The 14392-nt window shown below is 48.0% G+C and overlaps 2 protein-coding genes across 4 annotated transcripts; one reads left to right on the forward strand and one right to left on the reverse strand.

Moving 5' to 3' along the window:
• The first annotated feature begins 10 nt into the window (after positions 1–10).
• Positions 11–2716, forward strand: ADPRM (ADP-ribose/CDP-alcohol diphosphatase, manganese dependent). Its single transcript, XM_030016469.2, has 3 exons — positions 11–563; positions 1144–1260; positions 1519–2716. Exons 1-3 carry the CDS (start codon positions 11–13, stop codon positions 1803–1805), a joined length of 957 nt encoding a protein of 318 aa, XP_029872329.1. The 3' UTR covers positions 1806–2716.
• TMEM220 (transmembrane protein 220) lies at positions 2712–8737 on the reverse strand. 3 transcript variants are annotated; one of them, XM_030016472.2, is made up of 6 exons: positions 8610–8737; positions 8438–8467; positions 7270–7330; positions 5142–5265; positions 4267–4326; positions 2712–3411 (listed from the first exon to the last, which is right to left on the reverse strand). In XM_030016472.2, exons 1-6 carry the CDS (start codon positions 8694–8696, stop codon positions 3279–3281), a joined length of 495 nt encoding a protein of 164 aa, XP_029872332.1. In that variant the 5' UTR covers positions 8697–8737; the 3' UTR covers positions 2712–3278. The 3 variants fall into 3 exon arrangements, with proteins under 3 accessions (XP_029872332.1, XP_029872335.1, XP_029872334.1); XM_030016475.2 differs by having other exon boundaries at positions 7760–8467; positions 8610–8711; XM_030016474.2 differs by lacking the exon at positions 8438–8467 and having other exon boundaries at positions 8610–8713.
• Positions 8738–14392: the final 5655 nt, after the last annotated feature.

Below are 14392 nucleotides of genomic sequence, written 5' to 3' on the forward strand. Positions count from 1 at the left end.
AGCGGCCGCCATGGAGGCGGCGCCGCTCTTCTCCTTCGGTGTCATCGCGGACATCCAGTATGCGGATGCGGAGGACGGCTACGACTTCGGCGGGCTTCGGCGGCGGTATTACCGGCAGAGCCTTAACCTGCTGCGGGACGCTGTGGAAGCGTGGGCCGCCGAGAGACCGCCGCTCGCCTTCGTGCTGCAGCTAGGTGACAGCATCGATGGCCTCAATGCCCGCAGCGGCGAGGCCGAGGGTGCCTTGGAGCAGGTGCTGGCAGCGCTGGGCCGGCTGCCGGTGCCGGTGCATCACGCATGGGGCAACCACGAGTTCTATAACTTCAGCCGGGCCCGTCTGGTGCGCAGCGGCCTCAACAGCCATCCTGCCAGGGACATGGCTGACCCGCCAGCTGGGGACTGCCAGGCCTATGACTTTAGCCCGGCTGCACAGTTCCGCATTGTCGTGCTCGATGCCTATGACCTGAGCATCCTGGGCAGGGAGCCGGACAACCCCCGCTACCAGGAGTCCCTGCAGCTGCTGCAGGAGAAGAACCCCAACGATAACCTCAACAGCCCCACAGGTACTCCCCAGCTCGTCCCTTTAGCAGGGAGCACGGGCGGCTGAAGCTCTGCTTCCCAGAGCAATAAGGCAGCTCCCGGGGCTGACATCTGGTTGCCACGGGGCTGAGGCATGTGCCCCATTTCTGCCGACCTCCTCTGCCTCCCTGCTGTCAGCTGATGGCCAGTCAGTGGGTCTCTAGGCAGGCACAGGAGATGCTTCCCCATACCCGTCATGCTGCTCTGGTGCTTTAGGGATGGGTTTATGTTGTGCTGTGTGCCCTGTAGTATCAGAACAAAAGGCAGCTGTTGGTGCAGCTGCTATTGCAGTGTCAAGTGATGCCCACCCTATCCCATGCTGGGGGGCAGACCCAAGAGTGGAAATGCTGTGCATGCAGCATGACCAAAACACTAACAAATAATTTTCTCTTGTTTGTCCAAGGAGGCTGGAGTTTTGAGCCAAAAGATGCAAAAAAAAAAAAAAAAAAAAAAAAAAGGTTATAAGAGTAAACCATCTATTGTAACCAGACTTACATAAGACAAGCAAATAGGGGAGCCATGAGAGGTGTATGCACCTATGCCTAACCTTCTTTTTTGTTGCAGGACTCAAAGAACCTCAGTTTGTAGAGTTTAACGGAGGATTTAGCCAAGCCCAGCTGGACTGGTTCAATGAAGTCCTCAAGTTCTCTGATGAAAACCAAGAAAAAGTTGTAGTTATGGGTAGGTAGATATGGGGGATATATGGGGATATGTGCAAAAAAAGTTATGTAGCCAATGTATGTTAGCTGAGGAAAACATTTAGTGGCTTTGTAGTTCACTGAGGTACACACGTAACCTGTGAAGTAGGAGAATAGCAACCATGTCTCCCACTCAGGTGAGCTTTCTGTATACAGTTAGATGTCTGAACTTCCCAGCAATGAAGGCAGAGTTTGGTTACACTTAAAGTAGCTCTCCTGCTTCTTTCCCTCTCAACTGCAGGTCATCTGCCCATTCATCCAGATGCCTCAGACAGAGTTTGCCTAGCCTGGAATTACGAAGATGCTCTTTCGGTCATACACTCCCATCAGTGCGTGGTCTGCTTTCTTGCAGGGCACCTGCATGACGGTGGCTATTGTTTAGACTCTCATGGAGTTCATCATCTGACTTTGGAGGGGGTTATTGAAACTCCACCTGAAAGCAATGCCTTTGGAACTATTTATGTCTATGAAGATAAAATGATATTAAAGGGAAGGGGCAGAATTTCAGATAGAGTTATGCATTTCTGAAAATTGTAAGCAAATACAAATTGCTCTTCTTCATGAAGTACTTGGATAAAAAAGCAGGGGATTCAGCTTATTATTTGCTTGTAGAAAGATGTGCATGGCTGATCCTTATAGCTTTAACTCAAAAATTTTTCTCTTGGATACAGAATTTTAAAAATTATGTTTCTGTAAGAAAACAGACCTAGTTTCTTCATGGAGAATAGAGAAGGCCAGTAACCATGTTTGAAATAAATATACTTGAATGCAGAATGTTGACTTGAAACACCCAATCCTGACTGGATTGTTACTTACTGTGAAAAAATGCAAACCGTATTATGAATATTGTCAAAAAAAAGCCACTTTTTTTATATCAGTCAGAATTAAAGCATGCAGAATTGTATCTGCCCAGCCACATTTCAAATTTTTTTTTTTTTTTTTTAACATAGTCACTAATATCTTATGTCTGGCAGAATTAGTCCACCCTGCAGCCTAATGCAGTCTTCTTAACACTGCTTTAAAACACTAAAGTAATCTTCAAAAAAAGCTAAGCCCAAGGAAAATGGACCATCTATGCTACATCATGTAATGCTGCAGATACACCCACTGGGATCTACGTGTGCACAGCTGTATTAGCCTGCAGCAATACTGAGCAAAGAATCCCTGATGTAGATCTAAAGCATGTTGCTGTGCTGCATCTGGACCTGTTCTGGCTCTCTCCCAGCCAGCTTGCGTGTCCAAGTGTATTCACCTGTGCTTCCTTCTCCAGGATTAGTAGTGGTGGAACACACTTACTGTCGCTGGGCTGCTGCGTGGGTTCTGCTTTCAAGGACCAGAAATTCTATGAGAAGCAGAGTTGTGATAGTCACCACATTTGCTGGTGGCAGTCTTTAGTATGCATCTTGCAGAAAATAAAAGATACAGAAGCTTTCATTGAATTTTCTTTAGAAAAATAGTATTTATTAATATGTAAAACCAGTAATTTTCAGTTAAAGATAATAGCAAAACTATTTCTTCAGATATATTCTACATACAATTTTAGCATAGGAACAGAAATACAGACTGCTCAATTTTTCAGTTAGTCTCAATGGACTATCCAGGCAGATATCTGGAAGTTTTATGGCTGTAAATAGTCATTTATTGAAAGAAAGTGTTTGCTTTACTTTTCTGTTATGTTACAGAACAGTAGATTTCCCAAAGTACAAGGTGGTTGAAGAGTGATCCAAGGATGCCAGGGTATCTTGAATATACCATTAGAACACATATTAGATCAACAGCGCTTTGAAGATGTATGAAGCAGCCAGCTGAACAACAGTTTCCATAGAATTCTCTGCTCAGATTTGACAGTGTTCCTCAATTTTTTTAACAAACCTCAAACCCCACTGCTGGAATCAGTCAGGTATTCTTGGGTCCTATCAAACTGATACTAACCTTTTGTTAAGAACCAAAAGCAAAGGCAAGTAAGGTCAGAATATTTATTCGATACTTTCTCCCACCCAATTAAATCACTGTTTTACAGTGCGTTGGCCAAGATGCTCGCATCTCTTTGTTCACATAAATGTACAGCCACGAAACAAATGGGAAGAGGGCAACCACAATTGCAGCAATCAAGCGAACTCCACCCAGTGGATTCCTATAAAGAAGCAAATGCAACAGAGCTACTTCAAATCAGGCTGCTATGAAACATTCACACCTGGCTGCAGCTGGAAAAACAGCAGAGAGTCTTTGGCCACTTTAATGTAGCTCCTGTGGATGCAGCAGCAGAGTCCTTTACTAGAGAGGCACCACATGTCAGCAGAAAAAGTTTTTTCTGCCACCTCAGGCTCCATAAACCAGGTTAAAAAAAAAAAAGCACCCTGCTTGCCCAGAGCATGTGACATTGTGACATGTTTTCCCAGCACAAAGGTACTGTTTGGCAGATTGGGATTTTTCATGCTCCCAGCTAACAGGAGTTTAGCAAAACTGCTGTAGCACAGTCCTCTGAAGAGTCTGGAGGGGAAAAGTGTGGAGGCACTGCAGCCAGGCAGCCACCCAGAGCCTTCTGCCAGCTCTGCCTGCATCACCCACCTGCTCCGGTGGATGCAGCAGACACCAGTACAGAGACGCTCACTGGAAAGTTCTGTAAATTGGGAGCAATGGCAGAAATAGCTTTGCAGTTCAATAGCAGTTGTGGCCAACACTCACTAGCCTGTTCCACAGAAGGGGCGCACTGTCCTTAGGCAAAGGGAGAATGTCCCCTGCCCATTATGGCAGGGGGAGCAGGAAAAATGTTTCATGTAGCTTTACCTTCCCCACACAGACTTTTATCTGTTCAAGATCCTACAGGCTGTAGCACCAGTTACTACTGCTTAGGTATCTGAGAAGGTTCAGACAGTGACATGAAACAGAAAAACAAGCTGCCAAAATCAACTGTGTGTTTTCAAGAAGCTAGTCACTAAATGTGAACATATGAATGGATTAAAAAAAAAAAAAAGGAAACAAAACTTACTTTGCTGAACTGCGACAAAGACTCATCCATATTGTAATAATCACCAGACCAAACAACTCTCTAAAAAGCCAAACAAAAAACAGATCAGAAAATAATACAAGCAGATGTTTACTTTTAAAAAATACAAATTTTGCCTCCAAAACAGTAGTGCCTGCTCTTTTGGAGAAGTTCAATGTATTTTACTAGGATTATAATCATAAAGGTATTTACATGGAGTAACTTTGCTTCCTACCACAAATCTACAAACACACAACCCATCTATACAGCTGCAAAAATCCCTGCTTCCACTTTTTGTTCCGCTGCTAAACTTACATTCCACAGCACATTTCCCTCATTAACACAGAGCAAAGCAGCATCCCAGTGTTCCAGACTATAAACAGCTGCAGTAGCTGCCAGTGCTTCCCCTCAGTACCATGCAAGCACCTACTTTAGGCAAACAACTGAATGTCCAGGTGAGAAATCCTCCCTCCCCCTCAACCCCTGGCAGTTCAGAGGACTCAGCGGCCCAAGCCAGATAAACATGCATATGGCATCACCTCCAGAGTTTTTAAAACATTAATTCCCATACAGCTCCAGCAAGAGAACACAAAGCTGTTTCACTGTGCTAGTGCCCTGGACTTTGAAAGCCAGAACTGCCCCAAATTAAATCTAACTGCCACAATCAGGCAAGTAATCACAACTGTTCACTCTCCCTTTAGCTCTTTTGTCCAACAAATCGCTGGTTTGGAGCACTATGGTCCCTCCTCCTTGGTTTGATTGCCCTGGACCAAGAGCACTCACTGCAACAGCCCAGCAAATAAAGTTTATCAAGGTGACCACCAGAAGATGGCCTGGCATGCTGATTCATGCAGGAGAAAATAAAAATCACTGCTTACCTGCCTTCCTCTTCGTGTAAAATGTTTCCTTGAGCATAAGCAAACAAAGAACAAGCCAAGGCAGTGGTCCCAATAATACAACCAGCAGAATGAAGGTCACAGAGGCTCCTCCAAACACCATTATCTGAGGAAAAAAATAGACTGCCAGCAACTGCAATATAGCATGAAGTAAACCCTATAAATCAAAAAGCAACTGAGTTGCTAAAAAAGATGCCTCCAGCAAACACACACATCTTAGGCAGGAAGATAGAATTAATACCAGCATCTTTATGACCACAGAAATCTGCTAGAAAGTGGTGTTGAAAATAAAACACTAGTGGGCTTGGGGCTTGCTTTCCTAGGAATGCAACTTCTTGGCAGCAGCACCTCAATGAAAATGGTTTCCTATTCTCTCCAGCAAACAAAACCATTCTATGATTCTATGAAAACAGGCTCCAGCATTCAACATGCATGGAAAAAAAATCACAAGGTGGATTACAAATGAAAGTTCTCTTAAGCAGGAGGAACAGCCTTTCCAGAGCTCACAGCCACAACCAGATGCTCAGCATGACCCCAGAGGACCACTGGAGTCCAGGGGAGTGAGCCCCAGCTCCCAGCCAGCTGTCAGGAGTACCAAGCGCCCACCACACTGCAGGGAGCATCTTCCCTCACACTCCCTGATAAGCCTCTGCCTGAGATTTTGCCGGTGATGATGAGCAACATTGATGACATGTCTGCCTGGGGACTGATGTTTTTAAACAGAGAAATACAGATGGTGTGAAATATCTGAATGGGCCCACAGATTCTTGTGGCTTTCCATGTCCATTCTCAGGGTCTCATGGGGGAGAGGTGAGCAAACGACACGGGCAGTTCTCCCCGATCTCAGCAATGTCAATGGCAAAACCCGTAAAGTTCAAAGCAGTCTTTTCTGGGCACTGACCCCTCCAGGCAAGCATTAAAGATGATGAGCTGCCAAAATTCAAGAGCTCAGTGTGACCCAATGTAGTAATTGATGCCCCATTTTGCTGAACTTACTGCAGCTCAGCAGAGGCAGAATCTGGGTCTTCCATAGACTTGAATGGCAAATATCCCTTGGTGAATTTACATAAATGTCCAGTTATACAACAGTTGTGCTATTTTAATCTTCATTTTCTACAGATCTTGGCACAAGTAACAAAAACCTACTTGTGACTTTAACATGCAGATTCTCTTGACCAGCCAAATGCCATCATGTTGAAGCTACACCTATCACACAAATAAACCTCCCCCGAAATGTTTAAAACCACAGGCAACCAACCCTCACAGGTTTTGGCTTTATGAATGCTGCCATTTTCTATGCTTAAAGTAGCCAGAATGCTGATGAGACTACAACAGTGTGATCTGACAACAGCATGCACTCTTGAAGATTTTCTTTTTTGGCATAAGTGTGGTTTTAGTTTATTCAGAGTAAGTATTCATCCAGAAAAGATACATTCACTTTGTGTATATAAAATATCATTATTTAAAAATTATTTCTACTGGATGAAAATACAAAAAATGAACTATTTTCTGGAGTCCTGGACCAAATCTGATGTGACTGATTGTCTCAACATGTGATGTGGCATTTGCCTCCTTAGCATATATGCCCTTGGAAACTCAGCCACTGCACTGAAGCCTCTAAACGTCCCCATTGCTGCCCATGCGCTTTGTGGGGTAGCTGCAATACTTGATACTGAACAAGACCTTTAGCTCTTTCAAAGGACTGTGCAGAGCCCAGCTGCTCTTCTACAAGGTAGATAAGCAAAAACGCAGATTTACAACAAGGAAACAAAGTGAATCAACGGGCTAATGTCAACACCAGAGCCAGGTTCAGAGCATGCTCCCAGGCTTGTGCTCCACTCAGGCTTTGAGCGCTTGAATCGGGGTGCAACGGTAAGACCATCCCAGCAGCAGGCCTTCATGCAGGGCTCCTCTGTTCACCTGCAGCATGTCCAACCATGAGCATTGAACCAATGACCAGCTTTTGTAGAAGCAGGTCCCACAGCTTTTTGCCCTCAAAAGGTAATAGGACATGTTTCCACGTGGCCTGAACTTAAGCTGTGATTCAATTAAAAAAACTTCTGGGAGCAAAATTTGAGCAGAGACTCTGTTTTGCACGCCAGTATCATACCTGTTATTGAAGGCTTAATGCTGACAAGCAGTGTCAGGGCAGCTGGCACTAAGTAGACAACCTGTTAATGAAACATAAATCTACTTTGTAGCAAAACTTTGCAAGATAAGGAAGCAGAAGCCCCCATCCACATCAAGGCTGCTCCCCTTCACAGCAGTTCGTCAGATGCATAGGACAGGTGCCAATCCCTCTCCCCGTAGTGTACCCTGGCACTGCTACTGCTCATCTTCACCATCACCACCCAAAATCCTGGACCATCAGCTGAGTGCCAGCCCTTGTTCCTCAGCTTCTGGGTTACCAAGTCCTCGCTGCCCAGCCAGCCCGCTGCAGAGCCCCTTGCACTGCATCTTGATCCCCTAGAGAAAGCCCCTACGGGACCCCCCCTCCAGGCCCCCCAAACCCTCCACTTGCACTGGGCGGCTCCCGTGGGAGCAGGAGCCCCTTTGCTGCCACAGCGCAGCCCAGCCCTGCCGCTGTCAGCTGGGCTCACCCGCACAAGGGATGTCCCACTGCACAAGGGACATGCAGGGGACAGCCCCTGCCACATACAGAGACATTCCCCCTTGCCCCTCAGCTCCAAGCCCAGTGCACACCAGGCCAGGGCCACCGGGCTGTTCACATGCCCGAGAAAGGGCTGGCAAAGTGGGCGAAGAAGAGGGTTTCCCTCTAGGTTTCCCCTGGAGGCTGAGGAAGCCCTGCCGAGTTGAGCGGAGACAGAAAGCAGTCCAGCTGGTGATTCAAGGCAAGAAGAGGTGGCAATGGAGGCAGGAGGTCACCCGGTCAGGAGCGCAGGGCAGGAGAAACGAGAGCAGTTTGGTGTGTTCTGCACGGGGAACCAATGCTTTGCGGGGGGCTGGTGCAAATCTGGGGTGAAATAAGGAAGCTCCTGGGAAGCACGGTCGTATTTCAGCCGTCACTGCAGTAGTCAGATTGTTTTCCCGCCGCCTGCTTGCTCTTCAGCTAAAACCAGGGAGCCGGTTTCCGCCGGCGGCCCCGGTTCGGACCAGGCGCAGGGCGGATGGGTGCAGCGGAGCGACGCTGGGGCCACCGGGGCCCCCTCGGGGAAGGCGCCGGCAGGCGGAGCCGCAGCAGAAGGGCCGCCCCCCGCGCCTGTCCCCGGCGCCCGCCCCGCTCCAGCTGCCCGGCGGGAGAGGCAGCCCGTACTCACTGTCCACAGCCCGGCGTCGGGGTCGTTCACCTGCAGCGAGGAGGCGCGCACTGAGACCCTGCAGCCGCCGCCCCGGCCGGGGCTGCGCTCCGCGGGAGGAGGAGGGGACCGGAGGGGAGGGGACCGCAGGGGAGCCGCCTGCCGCCCCCAGCCCGGCCGGCCCCGCCCTCACCTGCACGGCGGCCGCCAGCCCGAAGAAGGCGGCCATGAGGAGGTTGCAGAGCCGCCACAGCCGCCGCGCCGCCCGACCGCCCGCCATGGCCGCCACCGGCACCGGCACCGCCTCCGCCGGGGCGGGACGCGGCCACGGGGGCGGGGCGGGGCCGCCGGGGCGGGGCCGCGGGGGCGGGGCGGGGTGTCGCGGCAGAGAGGGTCGCCGCGGGGGCGCCGGGCTGGTCAGCGTGGCGTATTCCCGGTTACTGTTTTTTTCAGAGAGGACTGAAAAATGCTTGCTTTCCAAATCGAGCCAAAATACAGAACTGCACGGCGCTGGTTGCAATACGCGTATTCCAGTAATGACAGGAAAGCCAGAGTTCTGTCTTTCACCGGCTGTTATCACTGAACACGAGCCAGTCTGCACATAAACGGGTCATCCATCAGCGAGCTCCTCTGGCAAATAAGTCCAAGTACGTCCCGGGCTCCATGAAGAGAAGCGTGACCAGCGCATTGCAGGGAGTTACTATTCCCTCTTTGACCTGGTGCTGGTGTATCTGCAACTTTCGGTCCTGTCCAGGGTCCGTGGTGAGGAAGGATGTGGAAGATCTGGACTGGGGTCCTGCAGACAGCAGCCAGGATGGTCAAGAGTCCAGAGAATGTGGCCTTTGAGCAGAAGTGGGCAAAGAGGAAGCAAAATCCAGTAATAATGTGTAACTGCCTGTGGGGTAGCTGCAGAGATGACAGAGACATATTTTCCTTCTTGGCATCAGATGATATAGCAAAGGGCAGTGGCCACAAATGGTGGCTTGGAAGGTTTTGACCAGACATTAGGGAAACGTCCTCATCAGGAGGGTTGTGTGGCCTGCTATAGGTGACCCAGACAGGCTGTGTAATCTCTATCCTTGGGGATTTCTAGGGCTTAACTAGACAAAGCCATGGCTCACCTGATCTGATGTTGTGACAATCTTGCTTCAGTTGGGCTGTTGGACTCGAGACCTCCAGCCATGCCTTCATAGCAACATTTCCATGTTTCCAAGATAACTTATGTACCTGAAAGAGAATTAGATCTGTCTCCGTGAATACACATGAACAAACTCGTACAGTAAAACTGGCAAGTAGTTATGCAAAAGTACAAACCCTTCAAGAGGGGCCCAGCAGTCCCTGCCTGAGCTGTTGCAGGAGCGCCCATCTCCAGCTCAGCCACAGCCTTGCCTGTGTTTGCCCCATGGAGCCTGTTGATCCAGTCCTTGACCCTTGGGCTGACTTCCCAGCTTGACCTCAGACCTGCCTCATCACCATGGATCTCACTGGCCATCACTGGGCTATGTTTGATGCTGGTTATCCCCACTGGGCCTGATCCTGACCCATAGGTTGACTTTCCAGCTTGACCTCAGGCTTGCCTTGCCTCTGTGAATTTGGCTGGTGATCTGGGCTCTCGGTTGGATCTGGCTGCAGTCCCTGGGTCTGCCCTGCTTGCCCTATGCCAGGGCAGTGGGACGGGCCTTGCTCGTGCTCTGTTGGCCATGGTGTGCCTCCCGGCTCCTGTTCCTTAGGAAGCAGCCGGCCCTCGCTGCTCCCTGATGAGCATCTTGACCCAGTTCAGCACATGTGTGCTGGTGGCTGGGCAGGGCAGGAAGGTGCTGTCACGGTAGCAGGGGAGGCCCGGAGTGCAGAACCCTGGTGCAGACTGGTTGAGGCTGTGGAGCTGCATCATCAGTCGTCACAGAGGACTGATGGGTGCTGGGGCATGACTGAGCTCAGAGACCTGCCGTGGAGGGGTTGGGAACAGCCATGGCTGTCAGTACAGCTGCAGATCAAACTGCTAGTGGTGACACTGATGGGCAGGGACCAACTGTTACTGCTGTTTTGAGGGATACCTCCGAGGTCAGGCAAGACTATGCAAGACTAGATATTAATTTTTCAGCATAGGCAAGGCAAAATAAGGAACTACTGCAAATCCTGCGGTCTGTGTCAAAACTAACTATGAACAGTGAAGTTTCCACTGAGTTTCTGTCCAGTCTGTCGTCATAGTCAAGAACCATCCTGTTTAGTTGCAAAGGACATTGTGAGCCCACCTCTACATCCAACCTACGTGTGAGAGAGATTCGTCTTTGTTACAGTTAACTTTGGTGGTAGGTATCTGAAAGTTTTTTTTTCTCTACTGTAGAAATAACTAAGCTGACTGAGAACTGGCATGGCAGAAGAGAAGGATCCGTCTCCAGAAAGGCCTCCTGTAACACAGCAAGAGTGAACACCAACTCCAAGGATCCCCAGTGAGCTTGTCACAAGTGTCTTCTGTCTCCCAAGGGCCATGAACAGATGTGGCACTGGGTGTCACAGCTATGCCAGGGCTTGGAAATTTGGTGATGTTGAAGAACCATGGGTGTAGGGGAGGAATAGTGAGTCAGGGGTAAGAGGAGACTTCTTTCTTTTCCTTGCCAAGAGACTGGGATTTAAATAGAAATTTTTATAATGACTCAATGGTCTAGGATTAGTTTTGTGTTTCAGAAGAGATTCAGTCTTTCTGTGTTGTCTGGCGAACAAAAAAGGTGTTGCTCAGAAGCATAGTACTGCCTCATCATTTGCTGATCATTTATGACCAAAAGTGATGATTAGTGATAAATTGAAAGTGGGCCCTTTAGAAATGTTATATCTACCATATCCATCTACCAAACCTGAGTCTCTGTCAGACAATTTCTCCCACTGATTTCAGCAACAGCGTAATACAGCCCTCTCAGCCCCCCAAAAAATTAGGTCTTGCTGAACCATTATGTGGAGGACATGTGAATGTGTCTACATTTGTGGAGAGGATTAATGCTCATCTTCTGTTATTTTTAACTGAGTCTTTCCTTGAGCAGGTTATGAGAGATGAAATTACTGCAGAGAAAGTCACAGAGAAGTAAGAGCCATCTTTGTAAATGGCTGCCATTGTTACAGCTCCACTGAGTAGGCTGTATGGTTCATAATAATTGTGTTATTCTGTACATTAAACAACTGCTGGCAGCTGCAGGCAGAACAGCAGGCCATGTTCACTATAACTAAATCTCTCCCGACATTTAAATTGAGTCACATTCCCATCCCAAAGCCCAGGAAATTTAAACCACTGTCTACAGGTGCCCTTAAGAGTACAACTTTCCTATTTACAAGCACTCCAGGAAGGGACTACAAATACTTAAAAGAAAGCTGGGGAATGACACGCCACATTCTGTTCTCCTCTTCCCAAACCCAGCCTGATGCATGGATGAGCAAGAGCAACAGTCCAAATGTCCCTGCAATTTCTCAGTAGGTCCCCATGGAGCTGCACTCCCTCGCTAAGGCACCATGAACTACACCATACTCCTGGTTGGGTTTTTTAAGGAGGCAGGACCTCACTGGAGAGCACTCAATGATGTTTGTCTTCATGGTGTAACCTCTGTCCCCAGATCTTTAGTCCCTTCCCCTCACCTTGGTAGGAGCAGTGCTCTAGTAATGAACCTAGTAACGTGCTCTAGTAATGAATCACTTTCATGCTTTGTTTCCAGGTCAGCAATAGGCTTTTGAATGTATTTTCTAAGGGAGGGGAGGTATCTCTGGCTAGAAAATGGAAATGTCAAAGATTAAAAAGTAACAGTGGTGTTAAGAATAGCGTGAAGAATGTAAGAGACTGTGTCTTTCATTAGAGTAATTTATATTATAGAAAAATAAAAGCAGAGAAGCTTTTTGGGCACACCAGCTCTTCTTCGTGTGGGAAACAAAATTATGAACTACTGTCCATTTTTTGCAACTGTATTAGCTGATCTTGCAAAAAGAAAATTCAGCTGTGTTGAACTCTTATGACTCTCATTTGTCTGGTCACAGGTTATTGCACAAACCTGCACAGCCCACCTGGTTTCTGTGCCACGGCTGGGCTGCTGTTTGCCACATCACGTGCTGGGCTGGGCTGCAGGTCTGGAGGGGAGACTGCAGCTTCTGGAGAGCAGCTGTGAGAAACTGGTGGAGACTGGGAGAGAGGGAGAGAAACAGACAGGCACATCCAGGGCCCTGTTGAGGGGGAACAGGACTTCTGTGAGTGGAAGGGGCTGCTGGACTGGCAGAAAGCAGCTCCTCCTGGGCACTTGAGAGGGACAGCATGGAGGGTTTGGCAACCCCGTAAGGGAGCAAAGTTCAGTGACGCAAGAGCAAGAGCGGGCAAAAGGCCTGTCTGTCTCTTGTGAGGATAGGGTGGGAAGGAGGGGAGCAGTTTACCAGCTGTGGTATCGGAATCTGTCTCGTTCTTTGCTGCTCTAATTCAAAGGCAATCGGGCTGTAGTGTGTTTCAGAAATATAAAGGATTTTTAGTGTTTGGTGTGCTTACTGCAAAGAAGAGGTCGAGGCTGTTCACTTTAAAGCTTTACCAACTACCACGAGCACTTCCTATAAACTCCCCCTCTCCGTGGACAGAGGACACTTTGTCTGCAGAGAGTCTCCAGCAATACTGCTTTCTCCCATAAGAGGGAGGCCAAGAACATTTAGTACCCTTGAGTATAATTTGAGCTACTTGAAAATCAGTTCCTCAATATTAGATAAAACATTTTCCCTCATTATGCCTCTCTGGAGTCTGCTACTTAGCCCATAGAAGCCCGAGCTTAACTTCAGTGAGAAAATGCCACCCATAAAGGACAGAGGCTTTCAAATGAGAGTGCTGCAGGTATGGACCCAGCAGCCAAGCTGTGATATTGGGAGAACCAGGCTGGTTTCCAAGAGCCTGTACCAGAGATGTTACTGAAACATTGCCATAGTCACCCATCCTAGTAACCCACTCCATAATAGTGCTCAACCTCGTGGACACTGATGCTGCTGCCATGAGTGACCACAGATTGGTTTTGATCAGATCAAAACTGGTTAAGAGGCTCCAGGTGGACAGGTGAAAGACTTGGGGCCTATGGTGTGTTTCTGGCCCCAGGACCCTGACTGCAATTCAAATAGGGACACCTGCAGATAAATGCATGGTTACACAGGTGATATTGCCAAAAGGGCTTTGGTTTTAGTTGCTTTAACTGGTGAGTCAGGTGCCATGAACAGGGAAGGATGGAGCCCACCTTACTGAGACGTGGAGGAGCCCAATGTTCACTAACTTCAGGGGATACATGTCTAAAGTGTTCAATAGATTGCCCCCCTTCTTGTCCTTATTATAATCCTATATTAACAACCTTCTTCCTACCTCATTAGTTTTATAGAGCTCACCCAAGTTGATCTTGTTTATGCTTTGTCAGCTGCTTTCTTTAATCCTAATTTAAAGTCCTTCTCAATTCCCAGAAAAGTTCTGGAACAACTTGTTAAACAAGGCACTTGTATGCACCTAGAGTACACCAAAAGGGTAGACAACAGCCACCGTGAACTCATCAGGAACAAATGCTGACAAACCAGTCTGATGTCCTGGTATGGCACAATTTTTTAGGTGTAAAGTGAAAAATAGCAGATGTCATGTATGTTGACTTTAGGAGGGTTTTTAACACTGACTGTTAAAGATGACCACATGGTGAGTGCAAAACTGGTGAGATAATTGTACCTCAAGTGCTAATTATCAGTGGTTGTCAAAATGGAAGGACATATTGAAGGGATTTTTGCAGGGGTCCATTCTGACACCAGATCTTTTTAATTACTTCAGTTAACAGCCTGGATGATTAACACCCATGAGTGCCTTATTAAACCTGCAATTACTCCAGGCTGTGAAGGACAGCAAAGACAACAGAATTCAGCACTAGGCTGATAAACGGGAGAAATGGGCTGAAACCTATAGGGCAAAATTCAACAGGTACAACTTTGAGCATTACCCTTATG

The sequence above is a fragment of the Aquila chrysaetos genome, chromosome 5 (genome assembly GCF_900496995.4).
Source record: "Aquila chrysaetos chrysaetos chromosome 5, bAquChr1.4, whole genome shotgun sequence".
NCBI lineage: Eukaryota > Metazoa > Chordata > Aves > Accipitriformes > Accipitridae > Aquila > Aquila chrysaetos.